Consider the following 20,348-nt stretch of genomic DNA (forward strand, 5'->3'; position numbering starts at 1 on the left):
TAAGCTAGGCCGTAACAAAATCTTCCGTGATTCCCTGTCCTCCTACAGTGGGTCATTGTGTATCAGGGCATAGGCGCCAACTTCCTCAGTTCCTGAGGGGGTGCTTGACCCCTGCTCCTCCCCAGCCGCCACCCCCACTCCATCCCTTCCCCCATGCCCCCACCCCTGCCCCACCTCCTCCCACCCTGCCCTGCCTCTTCCTGCCCCCACTCCACTCCACCCCTCCCCCCCCCCTCCTGCCCCGGCTCCGTCCCCTCCCCCGCAGTGCCTCCTGCACACCGCTGAACAGCTGATAGCTGTGGGCAGGAGGTGCTGTGGGGAACAGAGAGGCGCTGACCCGCGAGGCTGTCGGTGGGCACTGAGCAGCCCCAGAGCACCCACGGAGCTGGCGCCTGTACATGAAGGTCTGTGTCAGTGTGTGGGGATGTCGGCGCCTGTACATGAGGGGGTGTATCAGTGCGCGGGTTCATTGGTAAGGCCTGTTGTGATTATTTATTTGTATTATCGGTAGCCCTTGGGAACCCCAGCCCTGGACCAGGGCCTCCCAGTGCTAGGTGCTGTACAAACGCTGGACAGACAAACAGCTCCTTGGGGCAGGGACTGACAGTCTAAGGTGGGGACTGGAATCTCGCCCTTTTCTAATGGCCCCAAACCTGATTGTTCTCCCAACAGAAAAGTGCCGCAAACCCAGCTGGGCCTCAGCTCTGCGGTTCGAACCGGACAAGACATATTATAGCAGGGAGGAGCCAGTGACCCTGAGCTGCCCTGAGGGGTTTGAACCCTCACAGTCCGTGATCAGATGTACCGGACAGGGAAACCAGAGCGTCTGGAATGAGACTGCTGTCTGCCTGGGTAAGTGTGAGCTCCTCACCTGGGTCACTGTGATCCCAGGGGCCTGGCTTGGTGCTGGATGCTCCGTGACCCTTCAATACTGTAGGAAGGAAGGAATTGCCATCCCAGATCAGAGCAATGGTCCAGCTCAGGCGCTGTGGGGACGTGCCGTACAGGGCCCTAGGCAGACAGGCAGAGCTCAGGGGCAGGGGGAGCTGAGGGTCTGTTCTACTGAGACTCCCAGAGCCACCCCCAGGGGCCGGAGCTGCAGCCTCTGTCGCTGTGCCAGTCCCTCGGACGCTATGGGGGGGGCTACATAATGTGCAACTTTTTAACAGTGAGGGTCATTCCCCAGGGGTCTCTGGGGTCTCTGACACATGGAGCATTTACATCGAGGGTGGCTGCTGCCTTTCTAAAGATTTGCTCTAATTCAGCCACCAGTTACTGGGCACAACAGAGTGTCTGGCAGAAGGGGAGACGATCCCCGCTGCAGGCACCTCGGGGCGGGTCTCTGGCATGGGCTAGGCAAGAGGTCAGACTGGATGATCAGAATGGGCCCTTCTGGCCTTGACACCTATGAATCTGTAACTACCTACAGAGAGATCTCTGCAGCCGCAGCCCAGCCCAGCACTGACTTCTCTGTTGTAGCATCAGAGAAATAGAGGCCATCTAGTCCAACCCCCTGCAGTGAGGCAGGGCCAAGGAACCCTCAACCAGCCCTGACAGGGGTTTGTCCAACCTGGTCTTAAAAACCTCCAGTGACGGGGATCCCACAATCTCCCTTGGGAGCCGCTTCCAGCGCTTAACTACCCTGCGAGTCAGAACGATATTCCTGATACAGGGGCGGCTCTAGGCACCAGCGGGCCAAGCGCCCGCTTGGGGCGGCATCCTGGGGAGGGCGGCATTTGGCTCCGGTGGAGCTCCCGCCGGCATGCCTGCGGCAGGTCCACCGGAGCCCGGGAGGAGCGGACCTGCCGCAGGCATGACTGCGGCGGGTCCCGTCTTCCCGCGGCTCCGGTTGAGCTCCCGCAGGCATGACTGCGGCAGGTCCGCTCGTCCGGGGCTCCGGTGGACCTGCCGCAGGCATGCCGGCGGGAGCTCCACCGGAGCCAAATGACGCCCTCCCCAGGAAGCCGGAGCCGCGGGAAGAGGGGACCCGCCGCGGGACTGGGGAAGGGCGGCGCAGCGCTCCGCGCTGCTTGGGGCAGCCTACTTTGTAGAGCCGCCCCTGTCCTGATAGCTAACGCACAGCTCCCTTCCTGCGATTACGCCCACCACTTCCTGTCCTACCTCCCGTGGCCACGGAGAGCACTTGATCCCGGTCCTCTTTATAACAGCCCTTAGCATATCTGAGACTGTTATCAGGTCCCCCTCAGTCTCCTTTTCTCAAGTGTAGCCTTGCCCAGTATCGGGGTGGTTCTATGCATTTCGCCACCCCAAGCACGGCAGTCAGGCCGCCGACTCGGCAGCTTGCCTGCAGGAGGTCCGCTGATCCCGCACCTTCGGCGTACCCACCACCGAATTGCCACAAAATCCATGGGACCAGCAAACCTCCCATAGGGAAGCCGCCGAAGGCAGCCTGACTGCCGCCCTCGCAGGGACCGGCAGGGCACCCCCCGTGGCTTGCTGCCCCAGGCACACGCTTGGTGTGCTGGTGCCTGGAGCCGCCCCTGCCCAGTATTTTAACCTTCCTCACAGGTCAGGTTTTCTAAACCTTTTATCGTTTTGTTGCTCTCCTCTGGACTCTCTCCAACTTGTGCACATTTTTTCTGAAAAGAAACTGCAAACTTTGCCACCTCACTGTTTACCCCGTTTTCCAGCTCATTGATGAATATGTTGAATAGGACTGGGCCCAGTGCAGACCCCTGGGGGACACCACTATTTACCTCTCTCCATTCTGAAAACTGACCATTTATTCCTACCCTTTGTTTGCTATCTTTTAACTGGAGTGCCTGGGAATGCTTTCAGGATCATCTAACGATCTTTAATTTAATTTAATGACAAGCCTTTCATTATCTTAATCACTCTCCTTCTGTTAGAGGTTTTTAAGGTCAGGCTTGACAAAGCCCTGGCTGGGATGATTTAGTTGGGAATCAGGTTTGAGCAGGGGGTTGGACTAGATACCTCCTGAGGTCCCTCCAACCCTCATATTCTATGGTTCTATGTTTGTACACAAGCTCCCTGCCCCAAGGGCAGAGGTTGTTAGCAGCACAGAGCCCATCACATTCTACACTCAAACTCTGGCTCTTCGGTGCTGAGCACCCCCTATTTTTTTGCTGTGGGTGCTTGAGCCCTGGAGCACCCACAGAGTGGGCCCCTATGGACACAGGGAACATTCTGCCACAAGAACTTTGTTGTCTCATATGGAATTTGTGATCCACTCTAACCCCCAGGTCCATTTTAGCAGCACTGCCACCTAGCAGGCTGTTCCCCATTGTGTAGCTCTGCATTTGATTTTTCCTTCCAATTTGAAGTATTTTGTCTTGTCTTTACTGAATTTCATCTTGTTGGATTCAGAGCAGTTCTCCAACTTGTCAAGGTTGTTTTGAATTCTAATCCTGTCCTCCAAGTGCTTCCAACCCCTCCGGGCCTGGTGTCATTGACAAACTTTATAAACGTGCTTTCCACTCCATTATCCAAGTCATTTATGAAAATATGGAGCAGTACCGGACCCAGGATGACCCTTATGGGATCCCACTAATACACCTTCCCAGTTTGGCAGTGAACCATTGCTAACTCCTCTTTGAGTATGCTCTTTCAACTTGTTCTGCACCCACCATATAATAATTTCATGGAGATCACCTTTCCCTAGTTTGCATATGAGAATGTCAGGTGGGACTGTGTCAAAGCCTTACTAGATCCAAGAAATATCAAGTCTAATGCTTCCTGCAGCTGTAGTAGGAAGAGAGCCTAAGATATAAGTCTTTGTATCAGAGGCCTGGTATGAGACCTTGTCACGGAGTCCCCAGGCGATGCTCTGGAACTGCTCCTCACCAAGCCAGGCAGGACTTTGGGGAGCCTCCTCTCCCTCGGAGCAGACTGTCTCCAGAGCAAGAAGCTCCCACGGCTTCACCTCCTGGGTCTCTCCTTGGAGCATTCAGCATCCTCTGCCCCTCCATGCGCTTCCCACAGCGAGTCCGCCCCAGCGGGGTCCTGGGGAAGCCAGAGGGTCCTGCCCCCCCACTCTGCAGTCAGACGTGACTCTCAGCCAGCCAGTAACACAGAAGTTTATTTGATAACAGGAACAGGGTCTAAAACAGAGCTTGTGGGTACAGAGAACGAGACCCCTCAGCTGGGTCCATTCTGGGGCCCAGCGAGGCAGACAACCCCGTCTGCCCTCACTCCTCATCCCCAGCCAGCTCCCAACTGAAACCCCCTCCAGCCCCTCCTCTCTGGCCTTTGTCTCTTTCCTAGGCCAGGAGGTCACCTGACTTCTTTGTCTCCAACACCTTCAGTTGGCACCTTTACAGAGGGGGGGCCCAGGCCATCAGTTGCTAGGAGACAGTGTCAGGCATTTAGGTGCACTGGCCCCTTGCTCTGCAGCAATCACACCCCCTGATCCCACCACCTAGATATTAAGAACTGCAGAGGGGACACTGAGGCACCAACACAGTATTCAGAGAAAACATTAAGAACATTCCCAGTTCGTCACAGACCTGAGCTAAATTAGTGGCCAAGCTTTGCTGATATAAAGCAAAGTTAGCAAAAGTCAGGCTGTGAGCAAACGTCAGGATCTGCCCCATTGCAAGTTCATAGAATCTGGCAAGAACAGGCTGATATTGCAGAAACACACATTCCTGAGAAGTGCTAGGCACAGAGCACCCATGCAAACACTTTCCAGAAGGGTGGTACCAGAACATCCCAGTGTCAAGGATGGTACAAAAACATTCCCCCAGAAGAACAGGAACACACTGACCCCTCCTTAAAGATAAGGTCAGGATGACAGGGTGATGGATAGAGATGTTTTAATTGAATCAACATGTACAAGGATCTGGGTGATAACTACCCACGTCAGGGAGCAGTAACTATGTCAGAGGGACGGTATGTAACTTGTTTGTATCGGAGTATGAAGAGGTATCTCTGAGAGAGTGTCTTGGTCCAGTTGAGGGGGAAACGGAAAGTCCCGCCATTCACTGAGCTGGTCCATTGTCACAGTCATACATGTATTAAGTGTACCTGTAGAGTCCTCCAGGTGCTATTACCGTGCTTTGTCCACAATAAACCTGTCCGGGTGCCTTCGCCCCTTAACGGATCTTGTGATCATTGGGTGGTTCGCTCAAGGTCTGCGCAGAGCTGGGGCAGCACGCAAAGAAAACCGACACGCAGCCAAACATCTAACAACATCATCCGCTAGACTAGTGACCCTGTTAAAGAAGGAAATTTGGTTGGTTTGGCAGGATTTGTTCTTGACAGATCCATGCTGACTGTTCCTTACAACCCCGTCATTGTCTAGGTGCTTTAACGGTTTGATAATTTGTTCTATCTTTCCAGGGGCAAAGTCGGGCTGACGGGACTATAATTCTCAGAATCCTCTTTGCTCCCCCTTTTAAAGATAGGCCCTGTCAGCCCTTCTCCAGAACCCTGGGACCTCGCCCGTCCTCCTGGAGCCCTGTGAGATAATTGCAAACGGTTCTGAGGCTGCTTCAGCCAGTTCCTTAGCTACCCCAGGGTGAATCATGCTGGGGTCCTGGGGGCTGTTGCCAGGAAGAAGCCCCTCCGGCCCCCCCATGGGTAGCGGCACTTGGCTGCTGGCTGACGAGGTCCATGTGTGTAGCTGGGGCAGAGCCTGGGATCCTTGGGGTGGAGCTCTACAGAATTACAGAGACCAGGTGGGAGAGGTCCTACATTTTATTGCGCCAATAAGAGGACGATTGTCTCACCCATCTTGTCTCTAATCTCCTGGGATCAACACGGCTACAGCAACACTGCAAACAGAATGAGAGAAATATTAGCTCCGTTCTGTGTCTAAATCCTTTCCTTCCTCCCAATCCTGCACCCCCCGACGCCCAGGGTGAGCTTAGATCAGGAGCTGGAGTCACATTCAAAGTTAATGCGCAGCCAGGCCAGGGCGACCCAGAGCGGGGGCAAGTGGGGCAATTTGCCGCAGGCCCCGGGCCGCGCAGGGGCCCCCATGAGAATGTCGGAGGCTCACCCCCACCTCCGCCTTCCCCCATCCCCCAGTGCCTCAGTGCACCATGTCCAGGAGCGGCCCTGGACAGAGCTAAAGCAGCGTGGCTTGGGCGGGGCCTGAGCACCTCCTGCTCGGAGTCGCGTGTTAAGGGGGCAGAGCTGCGAGCTCCGGTCCCGACAGAGCCAGGCCACTGCAGCGCTGGCCAGGGGCCAGGGCAGCTCCTGGACGTGGCAGGCTGAGGATCCGGGAGAGGGGGGAGGCGGGAGTAAGCAGCATGGTAAGCCCCTCTGAGCCAGACCCCCCGACACCCCCCAGCCCTGACCCCCAGCTCTGAGCCCAGCCCCTCTGAGCCAGACCCCCCCGACACCCCCATCCCTGACCCCCAGCTCTGAGCCCAGCCCCTCTGAGCCAGACCCCCCGACACCCCCAGCCCTGACCCCCAGCTCTGAGCCCAGCCCCTCTGAGCCAGACCCCCCTGAAACCCCCATCCCTGACCCCCAGCTCTGAGCCCAGCCCCTCTGAGCCAGACCCCCGACACCCCATCCCTGACTCCCAGCTCTGAGCCCAGCCCTCTGAGCCAGACCCCAACCAACCCCCAGCCCTGACCCCCCGCACTGAGCCCAGCCCCTCTGAGCCAGACCCCCCTGAACCTGAAACCCCCAGCCCTGACCCCCAGCTCTGAGCCCAGCCCCTCTGAGCCAGACCCCCCGACACCCCCATCCCTGACCCCCAGCTCTGAGCCCAGCCCCTCTGAGCCAGACCCCAACCAACCCCCAGCCCTGACCCCTGCTCTGAGCCCAGCCCCTCTGAGCCAGACCCCTGACACCCCATCCCTGACCCCTGCTCTGAGCCCAGCCCCTCTGAGCCAGACCCCTGACACCCCATCTCTGACCCCCAGCTCTGAGCCCAGCCCCTCTGAGCTGACACCCCACTGACCCCCAGCCCTGACCCCAGCTCTGAGCCCAGCCCTCTGAGCTGACACCCCACTGACCCCAGCCCTGACCCCCAGCTCTGAGCCCAGCCCCTCTGAGCCAGACACTCTCCTGACCCCATCCCCCCACAGCCCTGACCCCCAGCTCTGAGCCAAGCCCCTTTGAGCCAGACACCCCACTGACCCCATCCCCCCCCAGCCCTGATCCCCACCTGTGAGCCCAGCCACTCTGAGCCAGAGACCCTCCTGACTCCCCCCGACAGTCCTGACCCCCACCTCTGAGACCAGCTGCACACTCTGGTAGATCAAAGCAAGTTCGATATAATGCGGGTTCACCTATAATGCAGTAAGATTTTTTGGCTCCACAGGACAGCGTTATATAGAGGTATTTTCAAATTATTAAATGACTTTGTGAAGAGCCGGTCAGGGGGTGGCAGGGAGGAGTCCCAAAGGAACAGGCCTGCCCCGGTGCAAAGAAACTATGAAGTATTGCCTCTGCCCAGCAAGGAAGTTGTGTCAAAGGCTGAAGATGTCACAGTGGGAGCCCGCCAGCCCCCACACACACACTGAGTTCCCCAGCCAAGCATTGAATCCTGGGGTGGGTGGGTGACAAACACACTAGTCACCATAATAATGGCCCATGGGTGTGAAATCTGTGGGAGCCCAGCCAGCCCAGCCCGGGCCCTGCGGAGGTGGCAGCCGGCAGCCTGTGGTGTGGTAACAACACACGTGGCTCTGCCAAGGTGCCCCGAGAGGCCCCTGTTCACAGCGTGTCTCAGCCCCTCACCCCCGTCTCACTCCTGTGTACAGAAAAGTGTAAAGCTCCAGACACCCGGGACTCCAGGGTCCGGTTCGCCCTCGAGCAGCAGTTTTACAGCCCAGGGGACTCGGTGACATGGAGCTGCCCTGCGGGGCACCGGCCCTCGCAGCCTGACATCCGATGCACTAGACAGGGGAACCAGAGTGTCTGGAGTGGGACAGCCGCCTGCACTGGTGAGTGGGAGCCCCTGGGGTCACTGCGATCACAGGGCTCTGGCATCCCCACCCTCTAGCACCTCACAGCTCCCCAGTGACCAGCCTTCGTGCCCCCCGCCACTCTCCCGGTGCCAGCCCCTGGCGTCCATGTTGGCGTCTCAGCCTGTGTCCTAGTGACAGGTGTCCCCTTGTCTCTGGCCCTGGCAGCCTGATACGAGGCTCCCTCCGCCAACACCCCCTGTGGTGCAAACCCCGGGCCAGCCCCAGCGAGGGGTGAGTGCAGGGTCAGGGGGAGGGTCAGTGGGGGAGGCAGGGACAATGGCCATACCCCGCTGGGCTCTGTGGGCAAAGGAGGCAGCAGCAAAGCAGCGACAGCCTGGGCCCGGCGGGACATGGGGGACGAGGCCGAGATGCTGCAGGGGGAGGTTCAGAGGGTGGAGAATCTGAATTCAGCCCTGGTGTGACCGTGACCCCAGCTCCTCGGCCCAAGGGAGGGGCTGCTCAAGGGGGAGGGTCCTCGGGGAGCAGCGCCCAGGAGCGGGCAGAGGGCTGTGGGGAGGGGTCTCAGGGGGCTGGGATCTGTCTGGGGCACAGAGGAGGGAGCAGATGTTACCCAGGCAGGGGTGCCGGGGCTGGGTGCCAGGGAGGGAGGGATCTGCTGAGACTGGATGTTTCTTTCCCTCCAGGGGTTTGTATGAGGGCAGGAAACTGGCCCCCGTCGGTCTCTGCTGCCTCCACACAGACAGAGTTTGCCGTTGGCGAGAAGGTTTGGGTGACCTGTCGCCAGGAGCAGTACGAGGGGCGCCCGGGTTACATGCGATGCACGGAGACGGCTGGGCGCGTGGAGTGGGACATGGGCTATGTGAGCTGTGTGGGTGAGTTCTGCACAGACAGGCTGCAGGACAGGCTGGGGGGATTCGAACCCAGGACCTGAGCTCCCCCGCGAGGCTCTGTTTAGGCGCGAGGCCCGTGGGCCTTAGGGAGCTGGATGGGGAGGGGGTCTCTGCTCTCGGTGACATTACCCTGCTGTCAGGAGAGCAGCACCCAGGGGCCAGTTCCCATCTCAGGTCCCCAGCCATGTGGGTGGGCGTGTGCCCTGCCTGACCCCTCAGGCCCTGGTCACGCCCTGCGGCGGGGAGGGGGCGTTTCTGAGGCAGGAGAAGCCCCAGGCTGGGCAGAGGGCGATGCCCCAAGGAGATAAACCTTCCACAAGGAGTCTTGTGCCCTCAGCGCCCCCACCATGAGCTGCCTGGGTCACCCCCCTGTGACAGGGTGGGACTGTTCTTGGTGTTTCCTCTGGGTGCTGTTGTCACGGACTCACAGATGGTGCCCACTCGTGGCCCCGTGCGGTCCATGGGGGGTGCCCCTTTCAGTGCGACAGCCCTTCCCGGGGGGCCACTCTCTCTTGGGGTCAGGCCCCTCCACCTCCTGGAGCCGCACCTCTCTGAGCCGTAGCACGTCTGTCTCTGCCGTGAGCCCCTCAGGGAGTCCACGCACTCTGGACCCCCCGGGCCTACTCACCCTGAAGGGGTTGATGCCCCCTCGCCCTGCTCTCTAGCCCGGAGCGACTCTCAGCCAGCATAAAACAGGACGGTTTATTGGGGGTTGAACCCAGCACAGGAAACTCTCCAGCCTCAGGCCTGGCCTCCCTCAGCCCAGCACATCCCAGTCCCCCTGCAGCCAGGGGGGGCTCTGCCTGCTCCCCCTCTCCAGCTCAGAGCCCCCCTGCTTCCCAGCTGGGCCTCTGATATCCCCAGTGCCAAGCCCCCACTGTCCATTGGCTTCTCTCCAAGTAAACAGGGTCGTAAACAGGCAGGCCTGGATCTCCTCTCCTCTCAGCCCCCCTCTGGCTGGAACCGGCTGGTCAGGTCACCGGGGTCCTCTCCCCACAGCCCATTGTCCCCCACTGGCCAGAACCGGCTGTGACTCCTGAGCTGGGTCCTCGGGTCCCCAGGTCACCAGTCGCTGGGGTCTCCATCCTCCAGGCCATCGGCCGGGATCCCAAGTTCCCTCTCCAGTCCTCTGTACCAACAAACTCCCTCTCCCCTCCCCTCGTTAAACCAGTAACACCCGGGGGCACTGAGTCCCACCCCCTGTGCATGCAGCCCCCTGGAAAGCACAGAAAAACCAAGAAACCCCTCCCCATTTCGTCACAGCTGTGTGGGTGCCTCAGTTTCTGTCGCCTGGCAACTGATGGCCGGGCCCTTCCCCCCTGCGGGTATGGGGGGGTTGCTGGAGTTGTGGGAGAGCGGGGGGGGGGGTCAGGAGGCCTCCTGGTCCCAGGGTGGGGGAGCTCAGAGGAGGAGGGGCTGCGGGGGGTTGGTTTGGAGCTGGCTGGGGATGGGAAGTGAGGGCAGACGGGAGTGTCTGGCTCACTACGCCCCAGAATGGACCCACTGAGGGGTCCTGTTCTCAGTAACACAGAGGTTTATTCAATGACAGGAACAGGGTCTAACACAGAGCTTGTAGGTACAGAGAACCGGACCCCTCGGCTGGGTCCATTCTGGGGGGCAGTGAGCCAGACCCCCACGTTTGCCCTGACTTCCCGTCCCCAGCCAGCTCCACACTGAAACCCCCTCCAGCCCCTCCTCTCTGCTCAGTTCCTTTCCCGGGCCAGGAGGTCACCTGACCTCTTTGTTCTCCCCCACCTTTAGCTATTCCCTTGCAGGGGGAAGGGCCTGGCCATTAGTTGCCAGGAGACAGAGTGTCGGCCAGGAACTGAGGCACCAACACAGTATTCAGGGGAAACATTAAGAACATTCCCAGTTCGTCACACTGTCATCTAATAAACCTCTGGGTTACTGGCTGGCTGAGAGTCACGTCTGACTGCGCAGTGGGGGTTCAGGACCCTCTGGCTTCCCCAGGACCCCGCTGGGGCGGACTCGGTGTGGGAAGTGCACGGAGGGGCAGAGGATGCTGAATGCTCCAAGGAGAGACCCAGGAGGTGAAGCCGTGGGAGCTTCTTGCCCTGCAGACAGTCTGCTCCGAGGGAGAGGAGGCTCCCCAGAGTCCTGCCTGGCTTTGTGGGGAGCAGTTCCAGAACATCGCCCGGGGACTCCGAGACACCCCCGAGCCCACCAGGCTCTTCCAGGGTGTTCAGACCCCTGGTGCTTCCACCAGCGGCTGCATCCATTCATGGCCCTGCCCCATGAGGGGGCAAGTGAGCCCTCGGGTGGGACCAGTGAGAGCCAGAAAAGCCCGGTTAGACCCCCACCCCCCCAGGGCTCCACAGGCCGAGCCTCATGCTCCCACCCTCATTGTAAATGACCCAGGATTCAGCCCATCCCTGCGTGATTATCCCCCAGCCTCAGACGTCCCCTAGCCGGGCTGCCTCAGCCCTCACTCACACCAACCCCCTTCCCTCTGGCAGAGAAATGCCCCAGGCCCCAGTGGGACCCCAGACTCCGGTTCGTGCCAGACCAGTTGTTATATGGCTGGACTGAAGAGACGACGCTGAGCTGCCCTGAGGGGTTCCAGGCTTCGCTCTCTGTGATCAGATGTGTGAGATGGGGTCAGACCCAGAGTCACTGGTCTGTGTGGGACTGGGGCGCCTGGCGCCGTATCACCGAGAACGTTACCTGTGCAGGTGAGTGAGGACACAGCGGCTCTCGGCACTGGCCAGCTCCCTGCTCACACGGCTGGAGACCCAGCTGGGGCGTGGGGTAACTGGGAACCGTCTGGGCGCACAGAGCGGGGAAGGCCTGAGGTCCGGGTCTACGAGAGGAGCCCACGAGGCCCAGGCACATTGGGGTTGGGGGTTTAAGGGTATTTTTAAAGACTTGTAGCACTTGGAGCCGGCAAAGCCCCCTTGGGCCCAGCCAGCCCATCCCCAGGCCAGGGCAGGATTGTTCCCAACGGGGAGTTTCCCAGTGATGTGAGTGGTCCAGTGTTAACCGCTCCCTCCACTCCCCCCCCCCTCCCGAGAGGATTCCACAGCTGGGGGTGTCCCTGTCAGGACGTCGGTCACAGGAACAGGCAGTGCCGGGCTGGACCGGAGCAGTGCTCCACCGAGCCCCGGATCCTGGGTCTGAACTAGCAGCTTCAGACAGAGATGTAGGAGCCCCCCGGGAGGGAGTGATGGGGTCACCTGCCGCAGGGAGAGTCCCCACCTCCCCGTTGGGAAAAGACCTGCCCTGGAGCAGGAGGGGCAGGTCTTTTCCCAAAGATTTGTCCTGGTGTTCAGTGTCAGCTCTCCTCGTTCCACCCAGTGCGCCCAGCTACAAACCCGCAGGCTCGAGGCTGTCTGCAGACTCAGGCAGACATCACCGCATCACTCACATTCAGGACATTTTCAAGTTCTTCTTTGCAACCCACAGGGCTAGAAGCAGATTTTTAATGAGTGTTGGGATTGTCGTCATCCCGTGACAGGGCCTTAGGCTGGCGCCTGTGGTGCCTGGGCCTTAAACAGGCCTGCCCCAGGGCATGTCTGGCCCCTCTGACAGGACCCACGCCCTGGTAGCCCAGCAGCACCCCCTATTTTCAACAGCCCCAGAATCCACTGTGAAGGGCCTCTAGGGTAATATTTAAAACCGCACACTCCAGCAGGAGTGCTGGAACCACCCCTGCTTTGTCCCTTCCCCCAACACCCTGCCCCCATTCACTCGCTGCTTTTCCCATCTCCCCTGCCTGGGTGGGGAGGGACTCACCGGCAGAGCCACCGCTGGGAGCTGCAGCCACCCCATGCAGGTAGGAGGCAGCCCCGGCTGAGGAGGGGCTGGTGCGGGTGGTGACTCAGCATCTCCCTGCCGCTCCCACCTGCAGTAACTGGACTTTGTGTGTCCAGTCAGTAGATATAGCCAGACACTGTCAGGTCCCCTTTTTGACCAGACTTTCTAGTTGAAAACCAGGCACCTGGCCACCCTATTGGCCTCTGAAGTGGGTGGGGCTTGGCTTGTGGGTGGAGCTTAGAGAATGCCACGATTTCCCCCGCTCCAGCTTCAGCTCTGATTATCCCCCATTTCACAGAGGGTGAAACTGAGACAGGGAGGTGAAGTGAGGGTTCCCAGGTCACCCAACGAGTCAGTTGCAGAGCCAGGATCAGAACTCAGAACCTCCTGACTCCCAGCCCCTGAGCTCCCTTCTGTTTGGCAATATCTTTATGGGAAAGGGGTGTCCAGATACAAACACAGAGTTCCCGAGTGGGCACGTGAGAGCTGTCTACACAGGGTGCCGCTCTGACCCTTTACATTATTAGTGATTGTTATTTGTGATAACTCTGTGTGGTCTCCCAGCTGCACTGGCCTTTCTAGCTGCCCAGACAGTCCGACTGCAAACTCACGTCTCCTGCTCTTTGCTCTCTCCCCGGCTCTCAGCTGTTCCTGTTCCCCTATAGCTGTGGTACAGGTTATTCTCCTGTGACGATGCGGTTCTGGAGGGACCCAACTGAGAGTATCAATTCAAGACAAATGGCTCAAACAGGGCAGTCACAGCCCTAGGCTGGGGTTTTTCCACCTCTAAGGCCTGGTCTACACTAAGAAGGGGGGTCGAACTAGGGTACGCAAATTCAGCTACGTGAATAGCGTAGCTGAATTCGAAGTACCCTAGTTCGAACTACTCACCCGTCCAGATGCGGCGGGGTCGAACTCCGCGGCTCCCCTGTCAACTCTGCCACCGCCGTTTGCAGTGGTGGAGTACCGGAGTCGACCGCAGCGCTTCCGGAGTTCGAACTATCGCATCTAGATCAGACGCGATAGTTCGAACTCCGAGAAGTCGAACTCACCGCGTCGACCTGGAAGGTAAGTGTAAACCTACCAGTAGGCAAACCAAACCAGCCAGACAGAGAGGACTTCGGTCTCACCCCACTGGCAAACCACAAGTCACACAAGCAATTTCCTTAGACACTCCAGTATCACCACCAGTCCCACTCGTCCCGGGGATGAATGGTTATGAAAACCAACACCCCAATAAAAGAAAACGGTTCTCTCGATCCCAAAGGACCAAGCCCCAGACCCAGGTCAATATACACATCAGATCTTACCCACAAATCACGCTGTTGCCAATCCTTTAGAATCTAAAATCTAAAGGTTTATTCATAAAAGGAAAAAGATCTAGATGAGAGCTAGAATTGGTTACATGGAATCAATTCCATACAGTGATGGCAAAGTTCTTGGTTCAGGCTGGTAGCAGTGATGGAATAAACTGCAGGTTCAAATCAAGTCTCTGGAACATCCCCCACTGGGATGGGTCATCAGTCCTTGTGCAGAGCTTCAGTTTGTAGCAAGGTTTCTGCAGAAGCAAGAAGCAGGATTGAAGACAAGAAGGAGATGAGGCATCAGCCTTTTATAGGCTTTTCCAGGTGTAACAACCTCTTTGTTCTTACTGTGGAAAATTACAGCAAAATGGAGTCTGGAGTCACATGGGCAAGTCCCCCTGTGATGGAGCAGGGGCTGTCTGTGGGGGGGTTGGGAGAGCCGGGGAGGACTTTAGGTGAGGGACAGGTATTCAGCCTGTAACCTGAGCTAGGCAGGGGGGGGAGGGAGTTCAACAAGACAAAGGAGAGAGACGAGTGGAGAGGGTTGGGTCAGTTTCGGTTTGGGGCTGGGTGGTGGGAGTTCAGGGGATCCTATGCTGGGATCCAAGCACCCTGAACCCCAGAAGGGCCAGAGTGAGGGGTCCTGGCTCTGAACACAAGCTCTGCTGTATCCTGTGTTCCTATTGTTCAATAAACCTTCTGTTTTACTGGCTGGCTGAGAGTCACTGTGGGTCCCAGGAAGAGGGGGGCAGGGCCGGACTCCCCCACACTCCGTGACACCCTGCATACTTTGCTGAGTTACAAGGTATCACAGAGTCCCCGGGCGCTGCTCTGGAACTGCTCCCCACAAAGTCAGACAGGACCTTGGGGAGCCTCCTCTCCCTCGGAGCAGCCTGTCTGCAGGGCAAAAAGCTCACACGGCTTCACCTCCTGGGTCTCTCCTTGGAGCATTCAGCATCCTCTGCCCCTCCATGCGCTTCCCACAGTGAGTCCGCCCAGGCGGGGTCCTGGGGAAGCCAGAGGGTCCTGCCCCCCCACTGCGCAGTCAGACGTGACTCTCAGCCAGCCAGTAACACAGAGGTTTATTTGATGACAGGAACACAGTCCAAAACAGGTCTTGCCGGTACAGACAACAGGACCCCCTTTAGTTAGGTCCATCTGGGGCCCCAGGGAGGCCACCACCCCGCTGGGAGGCCCGAGCCTCCTCAGGGCTCCCCTCCATTTTTCAGCCAGCTTCCAAAACTGCCAGTAAAACCCTCCAGCCCCTCCTCTCTGGGCTTTGTCTCTTTCCTGGGCCAGGAGGCCACCTGATCTCTCTGTCTCCAACAGCTTTAGCATCCCCTTGCATAGGGAAAGGGCCCAGGCCATTAGTTGCCAGGTGACAGAGGGTCGGCCATAACTGAGGCACCCACACAGTATTCAGAGGAAACATTAAAAACAGTCTCACTTTGTCACACAAGGCGTATCTGCCTTCTCTCAATGGGTCAGTTGTGTATCTGATGGTCCTTAATGGGCCATCAAGCAGGCTAGGCAGAGCTAACACAAACTTGTCTGGGATGTCTCCCAGAAGCACAGCATAAATTTAAAGTACAGATAGTACAGAGCCAATATTCCTATATTCAACTAAAAAATGGCACATGCACACAGACAGCATAGTCATAACCAGCAACCCAGAACCTGGTCTTAGACACCTTATATGACCCCCTTTACCTAAGATTTGGTGCCACTACAGGACCTTGGTTGCAACCATGTTCTATATGGTCCCAGATTATATCAATAATGTCACATCTCCCCAGCTGCATTAGATGCATTTCCCATGTCAACTCTCCTGCTAATTCCAGCCCAGGTGTTAATCTCTCCAGATCCCTTTGGCTCATTTCTGTTCGCAGCTCCTCCCTACTTAATGGCACCTGTGAATTCCCTTGTGTATGGTCTGTTCCCGCCCTCAGACCTGTGCCCTAGACACCTCTCCGCCCTCGTACTTTGCCGTTTCTCACTCTCCTGGTGCCGGAGCCTCTGCTTTGGCCACAGAAACCCGGGATTAAACCAGTGGGTCGGATCCTCCAGCAGCTTGTGGCCATGAAGCGGGAGTGTCCAGCCTGCTGCGAGGGGCCCGTCCCGTGGAGCAGAGCCAGCACAGAGAGCTCGGTTCCGGTGCCCTCCCGGCAGCAGGGCAGGGGCAGGGGCACAGCCGGAGGATGGGGGCATGGCTGGGAGGCCCCTCGTCTGCACAGGTTCCCAGCTGCAGTTCCAACCCCTCGGAGCTGAACCAGTTTGATCCCTGGACGGACTCTCCTGTGTGCGGCCAGCCAGGGCCGGGCCCAGCGCCTGGGGTCAGCTGCACTAACAGGTCCCAGGCAGCCCAGAGGGGAGTCACCGGGTCCCTAGCGGGACTCACGGGGCTTAGACCCAGCACCCCTCACTGTGTGGCTGGTGCCCCGAGGGATGTTACTGTCGTGTGGGCAGCAGGGGAGCCATGTGGTTGGCATCCTCTGTGGCCTTCACGCCAGCACCCCCTCCCCTGCACTCTCAGACCTGGCCCAGCCAGGGCACAGTGGGGCTGGCTGGAAGCCCGGGGGCTGCACCTAATTCACAGCAAATAGAGATAAAATAGATATAAAATGTGCCCTGATTATTAACAGAGAGGCACGGCCCAGGGAGTCTCCAATCCCAGCATGCACTCTGCTGCCGCTCGGGACCACATGGCGCAAGGCACCTGTAGTCTCCATGGGCTGCGTCCCTGTCTCACTGCAGCCTGCTTGTCCCCTGGGGCAGGGAGCTCCAGATCCCAGCTCCCGCAAAGGGCCGTGTCCTGCTTGGCTGCTGAGTGATGGAGGTACCCACGGGAGTACGGGGGGTGTTTGCCTGGAAGAACAGTTAATCAGGCTTCCACCCGCGGAGCTCAGAGGTTGGTGGGTTCGGCCCCTCACCCCGCTGTGGGTGGGGAGCAGGGGCGGTGTGACTGGAACCCCTTTGCAGAGCTCAGTGCGTCCGGAAGGGGCAGGAAAGTAACCCTCATGCTGGTGCTTATTCTCTAGAGACCCCCCGGATCACCCCAGGGGCCCTGGAGATTTCACCCACCACCATCAAACTGCGCTGGACGTGTGAGCCCCCCGAATCCTGCCAGGGCAGCTGGAAGATACAGGCCCAATGCCGGCAGGACGGACCCCTGTCAGGCCCCTGCCGGAGACAAGAGCTCACCAGCGAGCAGCCGTTACAGGGACGGGACGGAACAGTAACGTGCAGCTCCCTGCACCCTTTCACCTCCTACAGAGTCACCATCTCTGGGGGCTACCCAGCGACCAGACCACCCAGCACTGTCCTCAGTAGCCAGCGGGTCAACACGAGTGAAGCAGGTAGGGGAGCGGGGGAGACACCCCGTGGCTGTGACTCCTGGGCTCGGTGCTGAGCATGGGGGCAGATGGCCCCTGTCGCTCTGCAACTCCACCTGCCTGTCTGAGTAACTGAGCAGGCTTAGCGGGTGATCGAGGTCCTGCCTGGAGGCGGAAGGGGGGGGCTCAGGAGAAAGGGGTGTGGGGCTCCCCAGAGCAAACAGATTCCCCCAACCCCGTCTCCCTCCCCATCTCCCCAGACAGGCCTGTGGGGTGAGCCTGGAGCCTGAGGCTCGGGGGGTGGATCCCACGGGGAGTTCGGGCTCTGAAGGCCCAGGAGGGGGAGGTTGGCAGAGGACCCAGTAGCTGTACTAGCCCAGCTGGTCGGCTGCCCACCTTCCCAGTAATCCGCCCATCCAGTCCAGCCCCGGCACCAAGCCCCTCACTGTGGCGTCTGAGCCCCTCGCGCAGCCGGAGCAGGGACAGGGGCTCTGTGTCTCTGCTGCCGGGGGCTGCGAGGGAGGAGCTGTAGGACGCTGCCAGCTCCTCGTGCCCAGCCAGGCAGCACCGCCCAGGAGAGGTGGCAGGGCCCAGCCCTCGCCCTCCTGCTGCAGGGACCCCCCAGAGCGCTGATCCCTGTGGCGGGAGCCCCCTCCCAGCGCTCTGCACACAGGGGCTCATCCCCGGGCCCGGTCAGTGACCTGGGATTCCTTCGCTTTCAGCCCCAGACCAACCAGAGATCGAGCCGCTGGATCCCAGCACCAAAACCCTCAGGTGGAAGCAGCTGCCGCCCTGCAAAGGGGCGATCGTCGGGTACCAGGTACTGGGGCAAGCGACTCGCTGGGCAGCCTCTGGAGGGCGTCTCAGCCCAGGGCACGGTCTGAGTGGGCAGGGACAGCGAGGGGGAGGGAACATCAGGGGGCATCGTCCAGGTGTCATTAACCATCACTGCTGCCCCTCCCACAGCACCAAGCCCTGCCTCAGAGCGAGGCGCACCTCGCCCCCTGTCACGGAGTCCCCGGGCGCTGCTCTGGAACTGCTCCCCACCAAGCCAGGCAGGACTCTGGGGGAGCCTCCTCTCCCTCGGAGCAGCCTGTCTGCAGGGCAAGAAGCTCCCACGGCTTCACCTCCTGGGTCTCTCCTTGGAGCATTCAGCATCCTCTGCCCCTCCGTGCACTTCCCACAGCGAGTCCGCCCAGGCGGGGTCCTGGGGAAGCCACAGGGTCCTGCACCCCCACTGCGCAGTCAGACGTGACTCTCAGCCAGCCAGTAACACAGAGGTTTATTTGATGACAGGAACAGGGTCTAAAACAGAGCTTGTAGGTACAGAGAACCGGACCACTCGGCCAGGTCCATTCTGGGGGGCAGTGAGCCAGACCCCCACGTCTGCACTTCACTCATCCTCCCCAGCCAGCCCCAGACTGAAACCCCCTCCAGCCCCTCCTCCTCTGCTCAGTTCCTTTCCTGGCCCAGGAGGTCACCTGACCTCTTTGTCTCCAACACCTTTAGCATCCCCTTGCAGGGGGGAAGGGCCTGGCCATTAGTTGCCAGGCGACAGAGGGTCGGCCAGAAACTGAGGCCCCCCCACAGTATTCAGAGGGGACATTAAGAACAATCCCACTTCATCCCACTCCCACTCTCCAGCAGCGCCGCACCCCTGTGCTTCAGGCTCTCACCTGGCTGCCTTTGCTGTAATCCAAAGAGTTGATTTTCAGCTAAACCAATGGCCCCTGAATAACACTGACCCCGGTCCAGGCCAGCACTTCCCCTGGGGACACTGAAAAATGGGGGACCCCTGCGATGGGGAGCGGCCCTGGGCATTCACCCTACCTGAGCAGCGCCCGTCCTGCTGCCCAGGTGGCCGTGCCGGCTGCCGCAGAGGAAGGAGAAACTCCCTGGTTCTGCTGGCTGGGCAGCTCTGCCGTGCTGGGGGTGGGGGGGTGAAGTCCCTGCTGGCACAGGAGTGCTCAGATGATGCCCTGCAGTGTGGGGCTTGTGCTCTCCATTTCAGGCGGAGGCGGGGCTGGGGGTCAGAACCGCTCCTCTCCAGAGCCATGTTCCTTTCTCTAGCTGAACATCACAGCCTGGAGAGAGTACGACAGCGATTTCCTCGAGGTCGAGGAGCTGCGGGTGAATCAGTCGGTCACCAAGTACCTGCTGCAGCCCTGGAGACACGGGACCAACTACACGGTGACAATCCAGGGCCTCACGGCGGCCGGCCTTGGGCAGGCATCGCGCTGGGACTTTGAAACCAACATCTCTGGTAAGGGCCTCCCTGCTCTAGGACGAGTCCGAGGGGGCCGAGGACCAGGGCACGGACCAAAAGTGACTCCCAGAGCTCTCTGGCCTGGCTCCCGGCCCCTCTCCTTTCCCCCGGTGCTGTGTCCCAGGAGAGCACAGGCCCAGCGAGCCCAGCTGAGCCGGGTGCGGCGTGGCGCTCACCTCCATGCTGTGCTCTCCCTTCACCCCAGGCCAGGCACAGCACGGCAGGAGCAGGGGGGTTATGCCCAGACAGCCTGGCAGTCCATCCACAGCACCACTCTCTCGGCAGCAAGAAAACCAGTTTGTGGTGGGTGGGACATTGGGGCATCTGTGAGCATGTTGAATGTCAGTGAGAGCCGGGCTAGCACGGGAAGGGGTGCAGTGCCCCCATCTGGGGGTTCAGGGGGAGCCTTCGAGGCCCAGCTTCCGTTTAGCTGGGTGGGTATGAAAGTGGGCCGCTAGCGCTGCCTATTATTAAGGTTGCCCCTCACTTCCCATTGTAAGACCCTATTTTCAGTTGGTTACAACTTTAACAAGCTAACTGTTTTGGCTGAAATTTCACATACTGGGTGTCTGCCACAGACTGAATCTTTGGGGAAAGTTTCAGCGAAGATGGTTGAGCCGTTTCCAAAGAACAAGGCTAGAGGAAAATTCATTGGTTTTCCATTTTAAAAAAATGATGTTTGACTTCTCTTTGAAAAGTTCTAGCACCCCCATGCTTTGCAGCAGGGACTTGAAATTGGCCGGGGGTGGCCCTTATGTCAGAGATGGGCCATTTTTCTTTTCCTGGTAAAATCTGCTTAAAAGTTACCAAATGATAAATCATTGAAAAACGTCAGTTTGCAGAAGCTCAGGTGAGACTTCCTGGAGTTTAGGGTTAAAGCCTCCGAACAGTCCATCCTCACTGAGCATGCT

General features: G+C 59.1%; 1 protein-coding gene across 1 annotated transcript in view; it reads left to right on the forward strand.

Moving 5' to 3' along the window:
• LOC120407969 overlaps positions 1-20,348 on the forward strand; it is a 63,532-nt gene that overhangs the window by 15,690 nt on the left and 27,494 nt on the right. The window contains exons 5-10 of the mRNA XM_039544381.1: positions 7,704-7,886; positions 8,555-8,743; positions 11,239-11,454; positions 16,878-17,195; positions 17,894-17,991; positions 19,242-19,434. Of these exons, the coding sequence (XP_039400315.1) occupies positions 7,704-7,886; positions 8,555-8,743; positions 11,239-11,454; positions 16,878-17,195; positions 17,894-17,991; positions 19,242-19,434 (1,197 nt within the window). The remainder of the gene's footprint in view (positions 1-7,703; positions 7,887-8,554; positions 8,744-11,238; positions 11,455-16,877; positions 17,196-17,893; positions 17,992-19,241; positions 19,435-20,348) is intronic.

Source organism: Mauremys reevesii, linkage group 6, assembly GCF_016161935.1.
Source record: "Mauremys reevesii isolate NIE-2019 linkage group 6, ASM1616193v1, whole genome shotgun sequence".
NCBI classification, from domain to species: domain Eukaryota; kingdom Metazoa; phylum Chordata; order Testudines; family Geoemydidae; genus Mauremys; species Mauremys reevesii.